Raw genomic sequence first — 26,894 nt, forward strand, 5'->3', positions numbered from 1 at the left:
TTATAACAACTCATCTTTACATTCCACCATGTTTCACTCCTTTTCCACACTTCTATCAGTCACAAAATTAGTGATTTACAGCCAGTAGCTATTTCCTCGCACATATTATTCACTGCCAAACGAAAACATAGCAAACGCAAATCGCGCATGCGCAGGGATCATGGGTCACGGCTCATGAATTTTTATGAGTATTCCAATACAATCACGATAGGAAACAAGGCATAAGCGATTTTGTGTCTCGCCCACTTATGAAAATAACCAGAAATATCGTGATTTGCGAGGGCACGCAACAGAATTGTATCGAAAGTTCGTTGTGAAATTATTGGGATGGAATAACACTTGTCATAAGAGTCTTGCACGTAAACTTTAATGTTGACCTGAAAATGACCTTTGACCTTACCATGTGACCTCCGAGTGCAGCCTAACATGCAGGTCCCCAAGTACATCTACCATCCAAGTTTGGTTGAAAAGTGACTTACGGTTGCGGAGTTAGGTGTCATAAGAGTCTTGCATGTAAACTTTAACATTGACCTGAAAATGACCTTTGACCTTACCATGTGACCTTCGACTGCAGCATAACATGCAGGTCCCCCAAGTCCATCTACCATCCAAGTTTGGTTGAAAAGTGACTTACGGTTGCGGAGTTAAGTGTCATAAGAGAGTCTTGTATGTAAACTTTAACGTTGACCTGAAAATGACCTTTGACCTTACCATGTGACCTCCGAAGGTAGCATAACATGCAGGTCCCCCAAGTCCATCTATCATCCAAGTTTGGGTGAAAATTTACTTATAGCTGTGGAGTTATGTGTCATAAGGTTTGTGACGGACGGACGACATTTGGATCCCCAAGTCTCACCTTCGCCTCTGGTGGGCGAGCCAAAACGATCTCGATCTAAAGGAATACTCATAAATATTCATGACCATGATCGGCAATCCCCGCGCATGCACGAACCATCACCTGAGGTAGCTTTGATAGTGCTATGACTTATCACACAATCATTCAAAGTTTGTGCGATGAGATTTCAATCAAGCAGCTTATCATGTAAGCAAACAATTATGAGCCATGCTAGCATACCAGTTTTTCGTGCTCGGCCAGTACATGTATGTCTGTCATTTGCCTTGGAGAAGAAAGTGAGGGAAATTGGTATAGACCGAGGACCCAGAAGTTAATTTGAAACATTTATGATGCAGGGTGGTAGTTTTGGGATAGAAATCATGAGACCTGGTGAAATTCTAGGACTTGGGGTTATTGAAAACTTGAAAAGCTACAGAGTAAATGTTGATCCTGAGTGTGGTTGGATTCTTACTGTATGAATTTTAATTACACTTGTCCGAAGGGCTGACATGATGGACAGATTATGATGGGTAAGTCAATAAGCCTTTTGCAAATTCCGTAAAACTCAATTTCCCCATAATCTGCGACTTTATCCCTAAAAGAAACTCTACAGACTGAAGTTTGAACCGTTACAAATTCCTTCTTGTTTACATCACGTATCGAATCTACACACAGTGTATGAGAGGAAATTCTAGACTTCTTAGAAAGACTTTGTGGATCCCACACCAGCCATGGGACAGAGAAATATAAATTAGCAGGTGGAGCACCTCTGGAAGTCTTGCCTGCATTACGCGAGTTGATATACCAGCAGTGCTGACCTTAAAAATAGCTATTAAATAATTATTCACACAAGAAAACACTCATATGATAATAAAATACTTCGTCTATTTACCCAACATGACCTTTGACCACGATCATGTGACCTCAGAGAGGCTCAGAAATGTGCAAAACAATCATTACCCTTATTCCTATGTTTCATGAACTACGTGTGTAGATCCATAAACTTTCTAAGTTATGATGCAAATTCAACAAATACCCCCAACATTGCCAAAGTTCATTGACCCTAAATGACCATTGATATTGGTCAATTGACCTGAAACATGCACAAGATATTAAGGGATACGTGGTTACTCTTATGTCCCAAGTTTCCATGAACAAAATCTATAAACTTTTAAAGTTATGATGACAATTCCACAAATACCCTCAACATTATCAAAGTTCATTGACCCTAAATGACCTTTGACCTTGATCATGTGACCAGAAACTCGCACAGGATGTTCAGGGATACATAATTACTCTTATGTTAAAGTTTCATCTACTAGATCCATGAAGTTTCAAAGTTATGACAATTCCACAAATACCCTCAACATGGTCAAAGTTTGTTGACCCTAAAGTGACCTTTGACCTTGGTCGTGTGACCTGAAACTTAGGCAGGATGTTCCGTATTACTTGATTACTTTTATGTCCAGGTTTCATGAACTAGGTCCATATACTTTCCAAGTTATGATGATATTTCAAAAACTTAACCTTGGTTAAGATTTCAATGTTGACGACACCGCCGCTGCCGCCGTCGGAAAAGCGGTGCCTATAGTCTCGCTCTGCTATGCAGGCGAGACAAAAATGAGAGAAACATTGCTGCTTGTAAGGGAGAGAAGCTGAAACTCCCCAAAATGGGTATGTGATTAAGGGCTTGTTCAGAAAATTCTCCAATTTTAGTTACTGAAAATTCATATTTTAATGCATTTCAGAACAGCAATTTGATTTGACAGGCGTAATTATTTTTTTTTTTCATTAATTTTTTTAATTTTATTATCATTATTATTATTTTTTTTTTTTTGGGGGGGGTGGTTAATCTATAAATATTTTGATATTTTGTCTACCATCCCCATCACAGAAGGCACACTTGAGATGGTCGAATGAAACAAAACAAAATTTTCAAATGTTTTCTAAATCAGGCCATCAAAATACTTGGGAACGCAGCTGCAATGCTCCAAGAAAAAAAAAAGAGGTCACAAAAAAGACATCTATAAAAAAAAAATTGAAAATTCAATCAATTTTTTCCTCCAGGATTTAAAATACATGTATGCAGGAATCTGTAGATCAGTAGAAAAAAAAAATCATGCTTGCATACTTACTTGCAAGGGACCTGTTGTTGTAGGCTGGAGCAGAAGGTACTACAGATAAGCTCCTGGTATAGTAAAGAATAGCTTCTTGGTAATCACTGGCACGGAATGCCTGAGGAAACAGCAGCAAACACCAAGATTAGATCTCAAGAACATAGGATAGTAACGATATCTAACATATAATCTATTACTAAGATTATAGATGTACTACAACAAAGGAAATAAAAATGCATAAAAATAATAGACTTTAAAAAGTTACCGTGAACAATAAGGTTTTTCTAGAATCCGCAATGGGATAAAGTGTGATTTGGGGTCACTAAAAAAAAGGAACTGGAGAGCAAACAAACTTTGGTTCCTATGTAAGTCATTTCCAGAGAGCTGGTAAAGCCCGAGTAAATCTACAAAGTATTAATATTCAGCATGGCCTTATTAAAAAAACATTATACAATTCATATTGTATTACTTCTTGGGCACGATTTATCATACTGCATATATAACTTCACATCTCTAATCTTCAAATCTCTAGAGATTGCACATATTGTACCTACTTAATAGGCATGATTTATCAAATAACAACCAAACTTATCAAATAACAGTAGCTTGGACCTAGTTTATAAAGACTAATTCCCTTTTCTCATGGCAGTTTGTTAACCCATTCCACCGGTATCATCCTCATCCTTATACAATGTGTTTTCTGCCTACCCTCATCTAAGGAACACTTGAGTCCTATACTATTGATGGGATAAACTAACTTTGCATATTTGTGAGAATAGAAACTTCGCTAAGCCAAACCGCAGGAAAACTTGCCCTTTAGCCCTACCTATAGCACGGCGGTAAATGAAAATTATGCTTAAGTGTGAAAAGGGAATACAAAATTGTAATCCTATACTCACCTCATTTCCTTTGTCTTTCTCTCGGTTTGCTACTGATTCTCTTTCTCTGTCTGACATACCTGATAAGAATAATGGCATCAACTATACTTGTATTTTCAGTTCATTAGCCCTGTCCACGACTGATTTCTTTTGGCTTCATGTTATTCTATCTCTCTCTTTCTCTCCCACATTGAGTATAAAATGCTTCATCATCTATAAATGTAAATTCTTTGAGCTTGTTTACTCAAGTTTATTTAGTTACTTCGTTATTCTTATCTTTTATAGTTTATTTATTGCTTGTCTATTTTATATTCATACATTCATTCATCAATTAATTCATACATTGATAAATTGACATATTCACTGTTTTACTTTCATATGTCATAATGAATACCTATTTCAGTAACCACTACATGTCATCTACACCACATAATTTGGGTTGATAAGCCCCAAAACAAATCATTACTGCTTTAAAGCATTCAGTGTGCAACTGCTTTAAAAAGGAATATTTAGATGTCTGCTGAAATCTAAGCTTTTTTCACCAGACCAAAATATATGACTGCAATGTCTATTTGGGCAAAGGATTTGCTCAAATTTGTATTGAAAAAAGGGGTTTTGACAAAATGAATAAAACATCCCATGCTTGATTTCCTTTGTGCAGCGCAGCAGCAAAGGCATAAAACGAAAAAAATGACCAACCCAAATATCAAAATTTGGGCTTTTGACAATTTTTCTTTCAGGCCTGAGCTCCGAGCAGGGATTATTTGCTTCTAGTAGGCAACACATTAATACTGTGAATTAAAAGTTTGTTGTGTCATACCGCTTGTATCAATGTTAATTCGGGCTTCAGCAGCTGATCGTGCATTAGAGAGTTTCTCGTAGGCAGCTTTCATGCCTCCATCCTTATCATCTACTCTGGCTTCTTCTTCATCAGCATTGTACTTGTCCCATTGCCTGAAATCAGAGCCCTTGATACGCTCCGCCGAAGGTTTCCCCCACTCCTTGGAAGATTCATTCTAAGAAGGAAAAATATACTTAATTTATAATCTATTCTATTCCATAGCACTTAAGAAAAATATATGATAAAGTTTATGAATAAAATAGAAAAAATAAGAACAAAATGCATCGATATTCATTATAATTAGATAATAATAACATTCTAAAGGTCAAATTCAGGGGAAAAATTGAGAACCTTTGTTTTTTTTTTGGGGGGGAGGGCAACTTTTGAACTTACCAACCAAAATTTACTCCATGGTATTACAATATACATTGGGCTCTACAGAAAATTTCAGAGGCTCTTTTCTTAGTTTTCCAGGACCCTTGGGGAATTTCAGGGGGGAATTCTCCCCGTGCCCCAGTGTAATTTACTTTTGCCAGTCAAAATACCTGTGTAATGAAAGGAACACAAGAAAGTGGTAAAGGCCTTTATAGACTCTGCAACCGTATCCCTGTTTTTACACAAACCAGCAGTAACACATGGTTTAAAAGAATGACTCTTTTAAAAAAATGCTTTGCTGATTGCCGTCTAGCATAGATGAAAATTTTGCTCTCACAAAATATGTGTCAGAAAAGGCTTCAAAGGAAAATAAAATTAAGTGAAACCATTTTTATTCACTATGAGGTCAATATCAATATAGCCGTCTTACTAAAACAGATTAAAGGTAAATTGTGACATTGGTTTATTTCAAAACCTTCTTTTAGATTTCACTCTTCGCTTTTCAAAATACTCATAAACAAGTTCTGAGTCCATAAAATGTATTGCATTGGCCAAAAGAACTGTTTTTATTCTCAAAAAAATATATAAAGAAGATAAATTTTGCCAAGTGAGCTTTCTTTTGATGCAGATTTTGAAATTGATATAAAAAATGAAGAGCGCCACCTTGAGACCAAATGACATCAATACCTGCTCATGAATATTCATATCCATCGCCTCTGCGCTTGTCTCACGTGCCGATCTGTATACCGGCTATACAGTACAGTATCGGATTGAACGGCGGAGTCTGTTTGCGACTTTTTCATTCATATCCTGTAGGAGCGTGTGCATTCGCGCAGTCCCTCGATAAATTAAATAACTTGGAAACAACCAAGGAACTTTTTTAAATGACCATCATAATAATTGTGATGTTATGCACGTTGTTTTTCAAATCGCGGAGAATAGGTCCTACGTACATCTTGATATCTGGGCAGAGTACCAGGTACCGAGAGACGGCTTCCTTCCCTTTCCTTGCTTTTCATCTTTGCTTCGTTTCTCTAGCTGTATTTTTTTTTCTTTACTTGTCCAGGGTATGAAGGGAGGGAGAATTATGGTTGCTTGTGAAAGGGCTATTCTTATTTTTTCCCCGTTTTTTATTTCTATTTTATAATTATATTTACATACGCATTTTTGTTTCGATTCCGATTCACTGAATTGTTATCAATTTCTTCAGGTTCTGTATTTTGATTTGTTCATTATTATAACGTGTTGTAACATTTTTTTTTAAAGGAAAAGGAAATCATTTTGTATTGAACTAGCTTTGCCGCCATTCTTCATTATTTTGCTTTGTGCGTTATATAGGCCTATAAGATGCTCTTTCTCTTCCAGTGATCATTTGTCAATATACTGCCTCAATGTATTTATCACTAAAAAATGACAAATACCGCGTGGCCTATGCCTTTTTTTTAAACAATATATTCTGGGGCGGATCCAGCTTTCACTAATAACGGGGCCGGGGTGAACAATATTTTCATCCACATTTTTCCCGATCGATCGGCAGCTCAAAGCTAGTTTTTGTTGGAATCTATAGTCGTAACAGTACTAAACCCTATAAAAAATGCGAGCGTGAGGTATTATTTTCGGACTGTGTATTGTGTCCTGAAAATTGATCTGAGCAATATGATCATTAAACAAGATGCACACTGACGGATAAGGTGCTCAAAAATTTGAATAAGTAAAGGCCTATTTAGTTCCCTTGTTCGTTTTACTATAAGCCCTTCAACAATGTTTCCGTGTTTTGTATTACATTGATCAGTTAATATTTCTTTATGTCTCATACTATTTCGATATGAATTATACCTTGTCATTGTACTTGTTACTATGATTTTATATACTAATAACTCTGAACTTGTGAACCTGTTTAACCATGACTGAATGAATAAATCAATAAATGAATTGGTATAGATGAATAGATGTTCCATCGAACAGGCAATGCGAACACAAAGCGCGGGCTAAATTGTTTTTATACATGTGTAGTGACATGATTGGCTCCCACCCCTCCCCAAGTCTGAATTCCCCTCACCTTTTTTTATTCATTCTTCCTCTTATATTTTGCGCCCCCCCCCCTCTGCTTTCGTTCATATTACTTTGCGCCGCCAATATCGGGGGGGGGGGGGCGTAACGTCGGCCTCCTGGATCCGCCTATGATACCGGTGCGTAGGTCTGTATGTTATAACCATGTAACATCGATCCCCCTCCAAGTTTCTCTTTGCATTTTTCTTTTCAACTTGTTATGGTAGTATACTGAACAAGAACAAGTATGACGTCTCCTAGGTGCCTCTCCCTCCACCCACTCCTCCTCGGTCCGCTGCATGTGCTCGGATAATAAAATTACGTACTTATCATGGTGATATATATATAATAAAATTGCAAATTTTATTGCAAAAACTGCATTACTCGTGAATTTGTGTTTCGCATTTCTGATGTCTTATTAAATATATATATATATATTCGAGGACATACAGCTAGGCGGAACTATTTGGGGGAAGGGGTCTTCCATCTCTGTGTGATTCCGAAGTTCCGATGATGGTTCAGAGAATGTACTTCATGCAAAATCACGTTTTGGCATGACCTCTCAGCGCTGGGCATATCGACGGACAAAAAAATGCAAAAATGTGATGGATCGAAATGGTAAAAAATATATATTTTAAAGAAAACCATCGTTATAAAATGCAGTCATACCAACATATTTTTGTTAATACCAGTTTGAACTTAGATAAAAATTATAACCCGAGGCTATATTAGCAGCAGGGGCGGCGGAACCGGGGGGCGGCAGGGGCACTTAACCCCCTACATAAAAAAATCCCAGTAGGAAAAAATGCCTTTTTTAAATGGAGAGTGCACTTATTTCAAAATGATGTACATGAATGTCCCTTTTCAAAATAAAATACCCTTTTTGAAGTCAAACGATACATTTTAGGTTGGAAATCACAAAATTTTTGGCTCGCGCTTCGCGCCCACATCATTTATTTTTTAGGAAGGCACTCACTTTGTTTTGGTTACAACTTGTGCTTATAATGTTCAATTTTCAGGTTTAAATGTCACAAATCTTCAGCTCGCGCTTTCCGCTCGCATCAAAGGTACACATTATGTTCTTGGTTTCAAACTGCTTAGAATATCCAGTTTTCAGGTTGAAATATTACAAATTTTCGGCTCGCCGCGCTTCGCATCAATTATTATTTATTAAGACACACAATTAAGTTCTTGGGTTAAAAAAGTGCTTAGAATGTCCAGTTTTCTGGTTGGAATATCGCGCTCGCGTCCATTCTTCAATTAGATGCACATCTTTTTCATAACAAAATTGCTCGGAATGTTTGATTTTCATGTCTTATTAGTCATGTTAGTACAAGCAATGTCTAGAATTTATAGCTCGCGATTTGCGCTCTTAACACCTCGCAAGAATGCTCTTTTAACAATAATTTGCGCGATTTGACCAAAAAGCGGCGAGTTTCACAACTTCAGATTTGAAAATGTTCAAACTGCTTGCTTGCTACGCTCGCTCCCGGAAAAATAAGCCTAAATAGATATTTTATCAATCAGAAAAGACTTTAAAAAGGTTTTGCTCAATTTAATTACTACAAAACGCACAACTACTTAACACAGATGATAATCTCATGGTGAAAATATAAGTTTGCATAAAAAATGCAATTTTTTGCATATAAGTGCCTTTTTTCGCTTTGTCCCCCCCCCCCCAAAAAAAAAAAAAAAAAAAAAAAAATTGAAAATACGTTCCGTCGCCTATGATTCCGTCACCTATGGCACTCGCTGGTATTTGAATATATCATCATTTACACCCTCTCAAAGAAAGCAGACTTACTTTTGCCCTTTATTTTGCCATGGAACTTACAGGAAAGCATATCAAACAGGATGCAAATGGAGGTCTATTCAGCCGGACGTTATTATACGCTTTGGAGTTTGGATTCTTGTTTGCCTAGAAAACGTAAAGTATTTCAAGAGTTTTTATATTTTCATTACATCTTTGTCCTTATTTCTATATATCCGTAGCTCTACCATGCGCGTATTCGGGGGCGCCAAAATAGGGAGAAAAGGGAAGGAAAGAAAAGGGGTTGACGAATTGCTGTTTGACATGGGAGGGGGGGGGGGTGGATGCGCCGAATTGATGTTCAACCTAGAGTATGTATATAGCGGGTGCCGAATTTATGTTTTGCTTAGGGGCGCCGAATTGATGTTCGACCTAGGATGTGCCAAATTGATCTTCATCCTAGGGGGGGGGGGCGAATTAATGTTTTACCTCGGGGCGCCGTATAGATGTTCAACATAGGGGCACCGAAGGGCACCGAAATGATGTTTAACCTTGGGGATGGGGCGCCGAATAATTTTTTTCTATATACGGTTGTCGAGTTGCTGTTTGACATATAGGGGCGCCGAATTGATGTTCAACCTAGGGGGTGCCGAATGGATATTCACCACACGCCAATTTGATATTTGTCTCGGTGCATCAAATTCAGGTTCAATTTACCTAGGGAGGGGAGGGGGTGCCAAACTCATGTTTGCTCCCATCAATTACCAATCATGTTCATGATTACCAAAAGTGCCTAGAAAGTCCTAATTTTAGATCAGAATATAAAAACAAATTCATCCTACTCTTCGCATTAATTGTTTAGTAAGGTGGCGATCCTGTTCATGGTAAGATAAGTGCTTAGAATGTCTGACTTTGTATCAAAATATATAGATTTTTATTCAGCTCGCGCTTCGCGCTCGCATAAACTGTTTTGTTACTGATCATCCTTTTCATGATAACCGAAAATGCTTACTCAAATGTCCAAATTTTAGGTAAGAATATGAAAAAAATTTCATCTCGCTCTTTGCGGACGCATCAATGTTTAGTTAGATGACAATCCTGTTCATGATTACCAAAAGTGCTTAGAATGTCCACATTTTAGGTCAAAATATCAATCACTTTTTAAGCTCGCGCTTCGCACTCGCACAAATTTACGAGGTCAGAATATCAAAAAATTTGAACTCGCGCTTAGCGCTCGCATTAATTATTTAGCTATATACTCATCCTGTTCATGGTTATAAAAAGTGCTTATGATGTCCAGTGTTGGATTGGGAATTCAAAAATTGTCAGTTCGCACTTCGTGATCGCATAAAATGTTGATAGATACTCATCCTGTTCTTGATTGCCAAAAGTGCTCATAGATTTTTTTCCCCTCAAATTTTAGGTCAGAATATAAAAAAAATTCAGCTCACGTTTCGCGCTCGTATCAATAATAATTGTTTAAATAATTCATATACATATCATGTTCACGGTTGCAAAAAGCGTAGAATGTTTGATCGGAAAACAGATGAAAATATCCCCCTCCCCTATTGGCGAAAGCTGGATCTAGCCCCGGTTAAGAAATTACAGCTCCCGCACATAATTTTAGTATGGTCTACCACTCTGATGAAAAGTTGAACTAAATTGAAACCCCAAAACGCTTAAAAATTCTATGCTTTCTGGTCGCATTTATTCTTTTCAAGAAGTGGATACAACTTTGATCTTTTTTTACATGGACACACTATGGACACATTAAAAAAAATGGTCTTCGATTGCCTTTTTCACGTGGTTGTGGAATAAGACAATTCAAAATGCATTTAGGCACTTTGATTGCCTGAGTGGTCGGGTCGGGGTGCAATTTTCCGAAAAGTTCACAGGGGCGCAAAAATTGTGACCCCCTCGTGGTGCAAAATCCTGGATATGCGCATGTCCGTCGGGCATCGTTTCCACTTTTGTACCTCTTTATCTATACCGGTGTGATACTATATAAGTCCATGGATCAGTTTACTTCCATTTCGTCTGATGCCAAATCGTCAAATTGCCAACTCGCCTACTATCATTAAAGTCTACCATAATTATGTTCATCCACTATCGTCTAGTAACCAGTTGGTCCAATAGCCATTCAGTCCATATACCATTTGGTCTAATTGGACAACGTGCTATTGTGCAAAATGAATGAAAATGAATTGGATACTGGACCAAATAGTTGTTCGACGAAATATTGATGGACGGAATGGATATGGACTAAATTAAATCAGACCATGTGGTGAGTGCAAGTTGGCACTTGGCAGTCGACGACTTGGCAATTTACCAATGGACCTACTAGGCCACTAAATTGAACTTGTCCGAGTGTGCCATAACACCTAAACTGCAGGCTTTCTCATATCCGATACCCCCCCCCCATCCCCGCCGCCCCAAGAAAGGGAAGGGGGGCATGGAGGAGAGAGAAGAAATAAAGAAAGAAGTAGATTGTTGAAAGGGAATCAAAATATTATGAATCAAAGGGAATGTAAACGCAATATCATACTCTGTTTGAATCGCTTCTCTTTCATGGAATTTATATTTTGAATAGATCGTTTCATTTCAGTCTTTCTCATTATTTTACTTTCAACCCTGTATTTCATCAGCTTTACTATCAAAAGCCTGCGTAGCGAATTACAAAACGTCCCATCCTTGTTTCACCACCCATGACATTACGTAATTATCATTTTATTATTATCATGTAATGAAATTCATACTGTGTTTACACGCTGCATCTGCTGTCAGTTTGACTACCTTGTAAATATTTATTTACAAGGTAAAGCTTATTTCCAAGGTAATATTTATTTACAAGGTAAAGCCTATTATATTTCCCCACTGGAAAATAGCTTTAGAGCTTTCGTGGGTCATCCTGTGTAAGCCTGTTGTTTTTAATGCTACTGTATATATATTATGGTGACTTGCGAAATAAAATCAATCAATCAATATTTTTTGACGATATCCAGTTGAAATCAGTGGCGTTCAAAATAATGGGGAAGGATTGGGGCTATATGGATTCCCAAATTTGTCACGGCTAATACAAAAAGAAAGCGAGAAGGGGAACTAATATCTGAATATTATGTCAAAATCTATCACCGATAAAAAATGATTTGTGCCCGACACATATATCTGGCCCCTTAATTCATATATTTTACGTTTATTATTTACGCCAATAGTTCAAGCAAGGTTCCTAACATCTTTCTGTATTTTTCGATGTTTACACAATTCCTAGCCTTGGGTTGGGGGTTGTGTGTATTCCTTATGTTTGCATTTTTTAATGTTATTTTTCTATTTATTTCAATATTATCCTCTCCAACTTTATTATGGTATGACTATTCAAGGAATTATAATTACTCGTTTGCTTGCATGCTCCATGACCGCTTTGCCTTCACTCCGCGGGGGGGGGGGGGGGGGGGGGGGGGCTCTTACATTGACGAGTGGATACCATGCGCAACCCCAAAAACACGTAAAAAGGATGTCTTTTTGTCAAAAACACAAAAATATTAAAAAAAGGGTATCTATGTTGCTAGGAAAGCTACGTGTTTAGGGTAATATTTTCGGGGATGATGAAACAAAATTAAAATGTTTTATAAAGGATGTCCTTTTTGCCCCAACACTACGTGTTTAGAGTACGACTTGCGCGAGTTGTGGAAGGTGCATGGGGCCGTACTAAACCAAAATAATGATGTGTAAAGGTAAAACCAACGACCGACGGACCCGACATAACAATAAAATATCGCTGTACTTGTTTAGGGGTTCATTTCGGGAATACTTGCCAAGAGTATCGTTTTGTTTCCAATACTTGTTAAGGGTCGGTTTGAGACGCCAATACTTGTTAAGGGGTGCAGTTTGAGAATATGGAAAATACGTGTTTGGGTGCTTTTCGAGACCCCATGGTCGCGCATGGTATCCACTCGTCAATGGAAGTGCCCCCCCCCCGGCCTTCACTTCTCTCAGTGCGTATTCAGAACTATTACTGTATTCTCATTGATCCCCCCCCCCTGGAGTTGTAAAAAACCCATAAAGGCAAAATATTATATTTTCATCGGCAGCACATGTGCATTAATTACATCATCATAAATTAAGTACATCAGGGTCCATGATCAGAAAAAGCGTATACCCATTAAACCTCGCGAGATGGGGCTTGTCCCAAAATAACAATTTTATTTTTGTCTCGTTTCGAAATTTCATTTTTATTTTGGCTGCTATATGCTTCAAGCACATATTTGCTTACTGTATATAGTTTGCCTATGCATTTTACTCATTATATATATATTTTTTTATATATTGTATTTCTCCAGTCACTACATATACGATTGTCACTTGTATTATGATCATGTCTCAAGCATTGTAAATTTGTTTTGTATATTATTCCAATAAATGCAAAAAAATCCTGCAAAAAAAGCCACATCACCACATAGTTGAACCATTCCAACTATTTATACGATCAATACGATCGCCTCGACTGATCTGATACGATTAATTATTCCGCGATTATAATTAAGGCCCTTGGAACCGGGGGTGCAAAGCACCCCCAAGATTTTACAATGGGGTGCGGCGTGCATTATTTTCCATGTAGGCAGCTCCCCCTGGAATTCTGGTATAGGTGTCGAATTGGATAAATGTAGGAAAATTACCAACATTTTGTATTGGAACCTTTTTTAATGTTTTTCTTTTGCTTTGTCAAATTTTCCTCAGCACCGCCACCAAAAAAAAAATCGTGACAGTGTGAACTTGGCACTTTTTTTTCAATCATAAAAAATGATTATATTATTTTCCCGCATGAGTTTTGAAATATTGACACGTACGCCAGAATCTCTTTGGTCCTAATATGAAGCATAAATTTCCACGTCTATAAAACAACAGTTATCATTCGTTTTTCCTATAGTTATAGCAGGGAAATGGGAGTTACAATTCCATTGATAAATAAGTCTAAAATGTTATGCCAATCAAGATGCAAGTCCCGGATGCAAGTAATGTCTTTGTCCTGCTCATGTCGCAGTCATTCACATTTTTTCAACGGTTGAACTGCTCGTGCACACTCTGTATGCGTATAGGCCTTTCCCGGAGGCCTTTCTTCCTCTCATTTGTTGCTATAAAATTTCATCTTTTTATCAATTCTTTCTACTTGTTTACTGTCTATGAAGGGGTAGCAAGTTGATCTCCCATGGGGTGCCCCTATCTATTGCTGCATCATTTGTATCCATTTCTCTTTGACCATCCATTTCTTGGGAAAATACATCAATTGGATGATCCATTTATATATGCCTATCCATCCATTCTTTCAGTCATCCATCCACCGGTCGTGCTGATGGTTTGATTATAGCATGGACGTAATAGGTCCATGATTGTATAAAGTATAAAGCGCCCTACTATATCATTATAGGCTACCCCCACCCCCTCCCCATACTACATAAAAACTCGGCGACCCATGTACACATTTCAAAGCAGACGTAATGTACATGCACAATTCCCTTGTACGTGTTGCACCTTGCTGCTTCTCCAGGTTTGCTTAGTCTTCTTTCACATACGTTGTTGCACTTTGCCCCACGGCGTGCCTTGTAAAGTTCTGTTGTAAGACTCTACATGCTGGTCGGCCCTGGAAATCACAACTCTGAAGCACGTGCACCGCGCAATACTCAACTTCTCATTTTTCCATATCTCGATGCAAGCTTTCTTGTGTGGATGCAAAAATAAGAGTTTTCCCAGAAATCTTGTCCCTGACGTCATGTCTGCCCCCCCTCATTTTTTGACTCATGACGCCTTTACTCTGCTTGTTCGACCTTGAGCCGTTGGTCCCCTGGTTGCTTGCTCACAGGCATTCGTGCTTTCTTAGCAGTCAGGTAAAAACCTCGGCAACAGAAATAACAGAAATTAGCAACTTGATGCGTACGTTTGTCACATTCATGCTATCACGGTCTACACAATGTAGACTACACGTACGTACTTCGCATCAACAGGTTTCTCAGCTCACCTTTTGACCTCGCGAGTTCAATCTAAACAAACGAAGAGTAATCAAGTGTTGCATTGGGATTGTATCTTCGTTATGTTTTACTATAGGCCTATATTTAACCCCGCATTGGGGTTGCATATTCGTTATGTTTTACTATAGGCCTATATGATTGCATCTTCGTTATGTTTTACTATAGGCCTATATTTAACCCCGTATTAAACAAACCCTGTTTTATATCGTAGAACCTGCTCTGAAAGTAATCGTTTTTCTCTTCGCCCTTTCCCTTCATGCTTGGCTGTAGACAGAATGGTGGTGGCCGTCTGTTTAGAGTTTTAAATATTTTTGGTCTAACTTTTTTTTCCAATTTCTCCTCTGTACTTTGCGAGTGGATCTAAATAATCTGAAACTGACTGAAACATTCAGGAAAGATAAAAAAACACCAAAATATCAAATTAGGGTATGTTGTATCCATATCCCTTTATGATGGCTCTCCTGATTCTCTTTCACCAATCCACTTCTTTCTTTCTTCTCTCTCCTCCCTCCCCCTTTCCTTTGGGGAGGGCCAGGGAGTCAGTATACAGAGTATAGAGTATACATACAGTGAGCTGCGCTATAGCGCCTCGCTGTAGTTCCCGTATATGTATCACGCCAAGCTATACATGAAGGGAAAGGTGCATAAAAGAGCTACAATCCACATGAATAAAGATCAAACTCGGAACTCGGCCCTTGCCCATCTCTGGGATTCTCGTATCTCTTTTAGTCTTGGAGTACTTTCAGATTCATGACATAAGAGTCCGAAAGTAAGCCGTATTGGGCAATCCTTTGCTTCGTCATTCACGTCAGATAATCAACGTGTCTGAATCCTTTTTCACGCGTACGATACATTTATGGATATAGCTCAATATAGTATTCTTATCCTGTGTGTGCTATCGCAAATAGTGGATTATATCTGAAACTAATGCAGAGCGCAAGCATGTCGCTAGCCGCCTAGCATCGGCTCATTGAGCTTGCACGCACCGTTCGATGTTTGCTTTCTACTCAGCTACACACACAGAGTACTGCACTTTGTTGATACGGGGATTTCTTGATACTGCGCATGCGCCATGACGTATTTCATCAATATGCATGAGTCGTAATGAATATGCATGATTCGAACGGTGTTCTAATATCAATTTATTTTTTAACCCGAGAGGGCGTCAATAAGAAAGTTCAAACTTATATCGATTAACCGATATTTGTTATAATATATGTTTCACCCCTCAATATCATGAAAATATAAAAGTTATGCAAGTTTCTTTTCCGTGATAAAATAGAGCAATAATATAGGTATTTAATGAATGTAATAATTTCAAAATTGATTCATTGCCCTTGTCTGAGATCAACCAATCATACACTATACCTTTAATGTAATTATGAATATAAATGATTTTGCTTGGGTATTTCAGCAATATTTGTGTCATAGGAGCATGGATGAAATAATTGTGCCACTAGCAATTCACAATATACGAAGCTATATATTTGCAACTCGAAGACGTATACCTTCTTGCCATCTGTATTTATCACACCTCTATTGCGAACAGGAGGTAGCTTTTCTTCTGTGGCAACATCCCCATCTTTGCTTCCATCCTCAGAAATATCATTGACCCAGTCCTACAATAAAATACACAGATTAGTAGAATGGTTTCAGAGTAAATGAACTAAGTGGGTGTTTCAAAAGCTGTTCATAAAGTTACACACAACTTTACGCACTACTAGAACATGCTCTTTAAGAAGGGGCTTATTTTCAAATAGCCCAGGCAATATAGGGTTAAAGCTACAATGTAAAGTAATTTGGGCAAATCTAAAAAACTGTGTTAAGAAGCATTTGTGCAACTAAGATAAGACCAATTTCGCGTCACCCGGGTACGGGGTTCCGAAATTACGCAACATTACATAAGTGCATGTCGGACCAAAAATTGCTCAAAAACGTGATTTCGTGTACAAAGTCAATGCAAATTGTGTTTTCAACCAAAAATCATAAATGTATGATTATTTTTAGTTTTGCTGATCCAAATGTATTTATTTTATGCTGTTTGTGATATCAGAAGAGTCCCCAACAAATTTCATTGAAAAAACAATGAAAAAAAAAGGTCCAAAAAAACAAAAAAATACATAAGAAATTGCAAAAAAACAATATAATAACATAAGAAATTGATCTGATATCGCATTTTTTTTCATGTACACTTGCTAAGAACACCACAAAGAGTTTCTAAACCAAAAATTAGAACATTTGGAGCTTCATTTAGGGAGTTAGAGGGAAAAGTATGATTTCGCATACTAAATACGCATAAATTAGCATAATCACTTAATAGCAATTTGCATGAAATAAATTACTATACAATTTGTAGATTATGTCCCAGACAACCTGCGTGCCAATTTTCGGCGCGATCGCGCGGCCAACGGCCGAGATCTCAAGGGGGGGGCCTCCCAGGCCCCCCCCCCCCCCCCCCCCCGGCCATATGAACTCCCAAAATACCCCGGCCTAGATAGGGTTAAGGAAACATTTTGTTTTAAGACAATTTTTATCAAGCGAGACTTGATCAGGCTTCATCGATTAATTGATTCAGCAGTGTGCAACCAACATATACATGTAGCATTACCTTGACATCATTGTTGACCTTTGTCCACTCCTCTTTGCCTAGGTCATACTCTGTAGCCGGTCTCACCTCCTTCCTTAGTAACTTGCTGCAATAAAGAATCAAATATAAGAATTGGTGTGGCTGTATCAAAAGTTCCAAGCAATTGTCAATCACAGTAAAATGGAATCATACAGAAATTTTTGTCTAAATGGTTACGCAAGACTTTAAAGGAAAAAGGTCACGAAACGTCATGTAGTGCTAGAATCTATGTTATGCATTTAGAATTTATATTATACATTTATCATGAAAATGTCTGAGGAGCTAAATAATCCTACCCCTTCTATACATATCTATAGTTAACAGGCAATACCCATTTTCTCTCATATTTTGTAATGTCAACAAATGGAAAGAAATCAAAATCAAGATTAAAAGATTTGAATAATCACCTATTTGGAGCAATGTCTGCTAGTCTTCTCTCACAGAACTGTACAAGATCAGGGTAGTAACCCTCTGTACCAGCCCTGTTTGGTTAAACAAAGGTCAGGAACAAAACGAATAACATAACTAATCATTCATTAATGAACCCATTTAAAACTCTGACAACATTACAGAGCCCTTATTTTGAGTAAAGTTGTCCGTTGAAAAAAAAGAAGGCAATATATCTGTTGCCACTTGTGATTCGCCACTTAAACTTAAGATGCAGAGCAACATGCAAAACACATCCAGAATGCATCCTGAATCAGCCCCCCCCCCCCCCCCCGTCTTCTTAGACGTGAAAATAGCCCAGTCTTTTTAGGGGAATATAGACTGATGCCTGCAACAACATTTTTTTTCATCCGAGTAAAAAACAGTTGGAAGGCAAAGATTCCTTCAAGGACAGCATTGCTTTTGTTTTTTATGCATCCTAAGGGTGAACCATGAGGGTGAGCCGTGCATTCAATATCATCATAACTGCCAACATGACTAGACATAGTGCAGGATAGTGCATTTTGAATGCCATAGTGCATTTGCGGAATATCGTGTGATCCGATTTGGACCAATCAGATTACAGAACATTCTTGGGAGTTGTATAATATGTAAGAATGCCTCACATAGCAGGGTGCAGAAACTGCATAGACCATGTTACTCTAATAACATGTCAATGAACTCTTTATGAAGGAATTTGTATCATTTCTACTTTGAATACATCAGCATGTTTTTAAAGTACTACTTGCACAGCTATTAAACATTTGTCACTAATGGACACATTGTCATTTTGGCAGTGAATTTAATGAAAAGCACAATTCAAAAGAAATAATAATCCAGACATAAAAGTTAGTGCATATAATATCAAATGACCATGTGATTCAACTTCTGATCATGTGAAGAATGGAGCTACACAGTACATGTAGGGGAAGGTGGGGTAAGTTGTGACACTTTTTACATTTTGCATGTTAGAATTGATATGACCAGTTATATTGTAGAGATAAGTACCTTGCCTTTAAATTTTATTCTTGGGAAATATTTTTCACCTATATAAAACTTTCTATCCCCACACTGAAAATCGTTGTGACCTTTGAAAAAACTGATGTCAAATGGCTCAACTTGCCCCATCTGTGGGGTAAGTTGTGCCACCGTCTGGGGTAAATTGAGCCACAAAAACTATGTGCAAAATGTATGCGGGAGAACCAGGATGTCAATTTTTCATTTAAAGTATATTCACTTGCTAATTCTCTATAAATACCAACATCTTCTAAAAGTAAAAGAACTGTCATGTGAATTTGCTCCTTTCTGCCTGCATATCAATGGCTTTTTATGTTTTTAAATTTTGTTATTATATATTAATATAAGAGTTACCATGGCTCAACTTGCCCCATGTTGGTTGGCTTAAATTAGCCCCGTCCGAACTTTTTGTGATATTTTCACATCCACACATTTCTTATGCATCCATCATGTAAAAGACTATGACAAGAGCGAGAATCCATACCTGGACTAACAATATTGTTCTTATTTCTAAAATATATTTAGACGTTTGTGGGTAAAAAGCACTTATCTATTTCACACCCTTTTTTACTTTTTGGGCTGAAATTTGTATTTTTCCCTCTAAAAAACTACTTTTTGTTTCAAAGTTGAAAACAATGTGGTGGGGTTGAGGGTTATGCAATGGGTCATCAATAAATGACACCACTTACCCCGCCTTCCCCTATGGGTATTGGGTAAGCCAGAACATGGCATGTACAGGTACACCAACATTGTACGGAGGATTCAAGAAGAGAGTTGTCATGACAAAGAACAATAAAGAAGTCTTTAATATTGTGTGTCAAAAGTTGGTGAATCAAACAGCAGTTTAGTCCTTGATTCTGGATAAACAATGTGTTTGCAACACTTCGTAGGCTCTGAAACTATTTAAAGGACGCAAACAATGCTCTGGTTCACCGATTTTCAACAAAGACCTCCCAGCTGTTCTTTGTCCTTTGACTGGGATTTGCAATACATTTACATTTACTGGTTTTTTTTTCAATCCTCCATACACGTCGCCGAGGGAATACTCCCTAATACGAATCACAGTATTATTAACTGACCTCAATATTTTGTAGATCTTCTCCAATTCCTTTCCATCAGTACACTTTGCAATGTAGTCATATTCCAACAGTTCCACTGGAATGCTTTTCTCTGAAGAACTGCTGGCCCCAAACATCTGTTGCGTAGCATTGATATTCTCCATCTCTTTAAATGTTCACTATTCCCTGATAGAGAAAAAAAATACTATTCTGAAGAAAAATGCTAGGATGCTATTTTAACAGGGTGCCCAGCTTTTCAAGGAAAAAAAAATCCCTGACTTTTTTCCCTGATGAAGTTAAAAAATTTCCTGATAATTTATTTAAACCGATTCCCAGTTTCGCATGTTTTCTAGTTGTTGCAGTGAATTACATGTATTTTCAGTATAAAAACAATAATGTAAAATAAATTAGTACCACCATAACCAGTCATTCAATGGATGTTGTTTTGATATGCAACAAAATATAACAGAGTCTGACATCATGCTTTCGAATTATGGGTCAAAATTCCCTGATTTTTCCCTCATTTGAGGCATTTTCCCCTGATTCGAGTTTTTTTCTTTTTTTACCAAATTCCCTGATTTTTCCCTGACTGGAAAAAAGTAAAATAATTTTCCCTGATGGGCTGGGAACCCTGTTTAATGATACAGATGATCTCCCATGGACATGTTGGAGATTTGGTTAATAACATGTACTGTAGATTAATGGATAGTACACCATCAAGGAACACCCATCAGATTTCATGACAAGGCTAAGATTCAATCGATAACTTTGGGAATCCAATGTCCAACATTATTTCTCTGTAAAAATCGGTGAAAAATTTTGTATCCAAGTGATCCAGTTTGGGTCAAAATTCTTTTTAAGTTGGAGAGCATTTACAAAAAAGCTTTTAAAATTAAAAAATAGATTTTGGGTACCAAAAAGTTGAGAGTTTCCAATTTCTTATTAGACATACATGTAGATACAACTTAAGGCCACCGCACATCCAGGGTTGGCATATTTCCCGCTTTGGAGGCTTATTTCCCATGTAGATACAACTTAAGGCCACCGCAGATCCAGGGTTGGCATATTTCCCGCTTTGGAGGCTTATTTCCCATGTAGATACAACTTAAGGCCACCGCACATGATGCTTTCATGCTAATGTATTATAGCACTAAGGGTAGTCAGGTGGCGTAACGAGCTAAAAATTTAGGGGGCTAGATAGTACGGCGTATCAGGCAAAATTGATCACAATTTATCTGCCAGTGAGCAAGCAATCAAAAATTTGATTTTTTGTTTTGTTAAAATGTCCACTTTTGTAATAGATTTTGACATAAATTGATATCATATTTCACTTTTCTATCGTTCCTTTCTATTCCTATATTTTTTTATTGGTAGTAGTTTTGGGGGGCAAGCTTCCCAAGCTTCCATCTGCGGCCACTCATTTCGGGATGATTTTCCTTTTCCATTTTCCTTTCGTTTTCCTTTTTTATGTTCTCATATCCCTTTTCTTTTCACTTTTCCCTTTCTTTCTTTCTTTCTTTAATTTTTTTCTTTCTTTTAGCTTCCTTCCTTTTCTCTTATCCCGTTTTTTTCCCCGGTGAAAGCCACTCGGGGGAGGGCCAGCCATGCCCCGCCCGTTTACGCCTCTGAGATGCCTAAGCTATACTCATGATCTTAATCTTCGATTTTCCACAGTACTGGGGGGGGGATGCATTTTCTCAAGTAAATTTTGACAAACCCCCAAAAATGTTATCACACACAAAAAAAATTGTCATTTTGTCCCGCGTAAGATTTGACAAGTAAAAAAAAAAGATGGTCACTAAAAATGAAAGACTGTCATTTTGTCCGTGTAATATTTGACAAGTTATAAAAAGATGGTCAATAAAATTGAAGTTCATTTTGTCTGTGTAATATTTGGCAAGCCCCTCCCAAAAAAAAGGTTTTAACTAAAAATGATCGAAGGCCATTTTGTTTCTCTTAAAATTTGTCAAGTATAAAAAAAAATTGTCACTAAAAAAATGAAGGTCGTTTTGTCCCATGTAAAATTTGGCAAGCCCCGCCCCCCCCCAAAAAAAAAAAAATGGTTTTAACTAATAATGATTTTCTCGCGTAAAATTTGACAAAAAAGTTTGTCACTATATTTGGCGAGCCTCCCTCCCCCCCCAAAAAAAAGGTTTCACTTATAATGATCGAGGTTATTTTGTCGCGCGTAAAATTTGACCAAAAAAAAAAGAAGGTCATCTTGTCCCGCGTTATATTTGGCAAGCCCCCACCCCCTCCCCCATTAAAAAGTTTGTCACTAAAAATAATAGAAAGTCATATTGGAAGCAAAAAAGAAAAGGCCAAAAAAAAAAAAAGAATATGAACAAAATATCCCCATTACAAATATTGCTGTGATTCTCATATAGGGATCAAGGGGGGGGGGCACATAACTTTGTATGAATGACATTTTTTTTACATCCAAAATATTGACTATGAATCTCAAAAGGTAGAACGGGACAGAAACGCTCACCCCCCCCCCCCCCCGGATCCGCCACCGATTCCAATCTATAATGACTTTTCTCTGCAATACTGATGCTTTGAAATCAAGATACTGTTGTAATATAAATTATGAACGTCTGACGAAAAGACAACCAACCGATCACCTGACCGATCAGTTGACCAGTACGCGATTCACATCGGAGTTGATCAGTCCTCACAGTGTTTGGAACGCTCACCAAGAATTCAAGAAAAAAGACTGAAAATGTAAGTTTAACCTCAATCCATTAAATTTCAAATGTCGTAGAAGTTTACTTATGACAGGGTGTCTGGAGAAAAAAAAAAATTCTTATTTCAAGAAAATATCACATTTTCTTTGTGAATTTGAAGAGAAATTACCTTCAGACTGACAGAAATATAACATTTTCGAAAAAAATCCAATTATTGGCTGCAAAAAAGAAGAATGAAATTAGGTACATTTTCAGCATTTCTCTGCCATAGACTGTGTAGTTAAGAAATGGACACACACAAATCAAAATTTTTAGCTTCCGAGAGCTGTTATAAATTTATTATTAATGCCAAAAACTTGTCCACAAAGAACCAATAGGATTTTTTATGCTCTATCTGATGGTATGATTTTTATAAAGATTTGGAAACCAGATCACAATGAAAAATTGCGACAAAGTGAAAAAAATTGTGCAAAACAGAAATTTCATTTTCCCATAGAAAACGCATGGAGAAATGGCAATCTCAACACACACAAAAATAAGGGTTTGCAATTTATCTCTAAATCCTTATTTAAAATGATCATATAAACTTGTCCTTACTGTCAAAAGAAGCCCCTGAATCTTCTCTTTCCATACATCATACATGCCAAACACAAGATAATTATCAATTCAGATCACATTTTTCTAGTAGCCTGAACTTCCCCCAAAAAATGTGCCATATTTTCCCCTAAATCAGCCTGTTTTATGCTGACACTTTTCAGTGTGGCTTCAGACATGTCAGACACCCTGCTTATGTCATGATGTTAAGAACTAATTTACCAAAATTTTTACCATCCAATTTGTATTAAGGCGTACATTTGCCAAAGTCCTTGGTTGCAAATAAAAATGGCACTTTCTAACCGGTTTTATCAGTTATGTCGCCTATGTCTATGAGGTCCATACATGTACTGTTTGGACCTCATTGCCATGCCGTAGGAGTGCGTATCGCTCATCTCGTCATGCAACAGGCCCCAGGTTTTTTTGCGGTACACGCAGATGAATGGGAAGGAAATTGGCAAGGAAATTTCTGGCTTCCGTGGTGAGTAAGCATACGTTAGTAAATCATTTTGATTATGTTACTCTCTAACTAACGTCCATGCGCAGTGAGTCGCCATCGGCAGTTTTCAACCTTCAATTTTGCAACCAAAAAAAAAATTCTTACCCAAATCTTTGTATGAGATGAAAGTATCCACAAATCCTTTGAAATATATGATAAACTTTTCTCCTGAAATTGCTACAGTTTTTAGTAAGAACATTTTGAATTACACACTTCCGGAACGGCGACACAATGATGGGTATATTTTGAGTCGCTGATTCGAAAAATCCAATACATTTACTACACAGACATATCGCGCATGCGCACACACACGCACCGATCGTACACAAAAGTGCATTGACTCAGCTGCATTGTTGAAACCTCTCCGTGGGTTAAGATATACGTTGAGTCGCCAACCCCTCTTATTTTGATAACAATTGTCACCCCCACCTTCAAAATGAAATGATCGTGAGCATTTTTTTATAATCTATATTTATAATTTTGATACCAAATATTGGTAACTTGAGCGGGCAGTTTTGGAAACATCGATTGCTTAGTGTGGGCGTCTCAAATCGTCGCCCGAGAAAAATGGCAGCTTAAATTCGCACCGTACGGACCAAGTTTGCAAGTCTGACTTTGACTGCGCTTAACTCCTTTGTCTTTTGCTGGATCTTTTAACCAAACGTTGCAGCATTTCAAGGAATTACTGAGGATTAATATCAGATGCCACAAGACACTTTTCAACATTGCAAAAGATTTGTAGTCAGGCAGTGACAGGTGAGTGGTGCAACAGTAAAAAAAATGCACATGGCGACTGCGCATGGACGTTAGAAGCCTCCTGGCTTGCTATGCCTATGGTTCACTCACACGTATTGCGAGGTTAGTATTAGTATACTAACCTCGCACCACGAACCGCGTTTGGCAGTGGATTTCTAACTAGTGGTAGTGGCTAGCCTTACTTAGTCACTTAGTGCCAGTGGGTCGCGCGTGCTGGGATCTCACTTCTTGGGTCCACAACACACGACTTCTATGGCTTGATTTTTCTGTGCATGGCGGCATGTAATGAACCCTTGGGTGCCTATGGTTAGGCTTTCCCGCCAGAACTACTTTGGCTTTCAAGTTTCAGTTTAGATAGAATAGATGAGTACACCGCTATGGGCATGTGGGACCAAAGTAACCAGTGTCAGTGTACCACTACCACTACCCAGTCTGAATTGGGCCTGCAGTTTGCAGGTTTGAGGTTAAAAATCATCCCAATTTTTTTTTACAAATTCAAGTATGAAATGGACACTGTGGGCAATGCCTTTTAATCGTCAAATAGGCCCCGCTCGAGAAAAAAATGTAATCGACCATACCTCAATATAGGTTGCTATCTTCAGCTAGCTCACTAACGTTAGACAACTCGTGCACGATCCACTTTCCGAGATGCGTTAGAAGAGCGCAGGGGCCCGTTTCTCAACACCGTCATAAGTCTAACTTCTTGACTAAATCGGAGATAGTGAGCTACTTGTCCGCTAACCGTTTCACGAAGCCCTCTTTACCAAGATCGGGTACAACAACCTCACTAAATATTTATGACACCTCCGAACCTGTCATAACTTCTTTCTTAGTGACGTAGTGGCATCACGTGGGTAGACTATGACATGCGAAAGTGCCTAGAAATTTTAAAATTATAATCTTACGTAATCAATCATAGAGGTTGAAATTACATCACAAAACAAGTGGGTAAATGCATTCAATGATAATTGTAATACAAAGAAACTATAAAAACTGTTGGTAAACGCCACAAAACCATTCATTTTGAAATAATAAAATGATTTAATCGATCAAGATTCTACCACGTCAGGCCATCCATAACTGAACTCGTATTTGTTGTTTTCAGACCCCTATTAACAGTTGGATAAATTCTATCTCTAATTTATGCATATAATTTGTCCAATATCGTATCTTTCGGTATCAATGATTAAAAATGTTTCGTTAAACTATATTTTGATGACGTTTGGAATCGTAAAAGTCCGTATAATTATCATCATTTTACAAAGAAAACTTTTATGGTTTACTTTTGTAAACTATTAAAATTGGGTCTCCCGGGGGTACCCATCTCAACGTCCGCAAGTGATTCTTTAGTCATGAAATGAATTATTCATAATTTAATTTTCTCTGCAATTGAATGCTCCAGTCTTCATGGTCTAAGTATGTATGATGCATAATTCACCTGTGCTATTATTTTGAAAAGATTTATTTCCCAATTCATCATAATATTTGCAATTTTGTCATAATTTTTCTAATTGAAAATTATGCTATTTTGTGACTAAGGCTACGTCTCGTCTGCTCTTTTTACCGATAGTATCGATATCAAGGTATTCTAGTTAGGAAGCCTTTCGAGAAACAGGTTTAGTAAGATTGGAACTAACTCCGTGGTTGGTGGATAAAGATATGACTAACTTGTCCATGTGTTGAGAAACGGGCCCCAGGATGCGAATATTTTTTCCGTACCGTACATAGTACATGGAAATGCTATATGGACATGAATTATTCATAAGTTGAGCTAAAGACTGAAGTGCGCAGGCGCATGTGGACTTAAAGGAGAATGAAACTCTTGGAGCAAGTTAACTTTTGTGAAAGCAGAAAAATCAAAGAATAACATCAAAAAGTTTGAGTAAAATAGGACTAGCAATAGAAGAGTTATGAGCATTTGAATGTCGAGATCACTAATGCTATGGAGATCCTCCTATTGGCAATGCGACCAAGATGATGTCACAGATGAACAACTCTCCCCTTTTGGACACTGAAAATATACCCCAAAACATCTCTTTTTGCTCATTCTAATCATATGACAAATGATTCATCAATGATATAATGTTGTGAAACCTCTGTACTTGTCCTCTCATATAGAGCACCTCACCTTGTGATAGACTCTATAAAAGTGAGAATATATAAGTGAAATAATTAAGTACTAAAGTAATGAGGGAGTTGTACGTGTGTGACATCACAGATCTTGGTCGCATTGCCAATGGGAGGAACTACATGGCATTAGTGATCTCAATATTCAAATGCTCATAACTTTCTTATTATTCATTCAATCTTCCTCAAACTTTCAACAATATGTTTTATTTGATTTTTCTCTTTGATATGAATTCAGC

The 26,894-nt window shown here is 37.6% G+C and overlaps 2 protein-coding genes across 2 annotated transcripts in view; both read right to left on the reverse strand.

Annotated features, from left to right (window-relative positions):
• Positions 1-4,842, reverse strand: part of LOC129267811 (sperm-associated antigen 1-like) — a 38,701-nt gene extending 33,859 nt beyond the window's left edge. Inside the window, exons 1-3 of the mRNA XM_064103774.1 lie at positions 4,651-4,842; positions 3,852-3,910; positions 2,971-3,070 (exon numbers count right to left, since the gene is read on the reverse strand). Of these exons, the coding sequence (XP_063959844.1) occupies positions 2,971-3,070; positions 3,852-3,910; positions 4,651-4,723 (232 nt within the window). The 5' untranslated portion in view covers positions 4,724-4,842. The remainder of the gene's footprint in view (positions 1-2,970; positions 3,071-3,851; positions 3,911-4,650) is intronic.
• An 8,224-nt stretch (positions 4,843-13,066) lies between these two features.
• Positions 13,067-25,371, reverse strand: LOC129253917 (sperm-associated antigen 1-like). Its single transcript, XM_064103788.1, has 5 exons — positions 25,107-25,371; positions 20,014-20,178; positions 17,899-17,973; positions 17,474-17,558; positions 13,067-16,484 (listed from the first exon to the last, which is right to left on the reverse strand). The coding sequence occupies exons 2-5, from the start codon at positions 20,154-20,156 to the stop codon at positions 16,245-16,247; spliced, it is 543 nt and encodes a 180-aa protein (XP_063959858.1). The 5' UTR covers positions 20,157-20,178; positions 25,107-25,371; the 3' UTR covers positions 13,067-16,244.
• Positions 25,372-26,894: the final 1,523 nt, after the last annotated feature.

This window comes from Lytechinus pictus, chromosome 1 (genome assembly GCF_037042905.1).
Source record: "Lytechinus pictus isolate F3 Inbred chromosome 1, Lp3.0, whole genome shotgun sequence".
NCBI classification, from domain to species: Eukaryota; Metazoa; Echinodermata; class Echinoidea; order Temnopleuroida; family Toxopneustidae; genus Lytechinus; species Lytechinus pictus.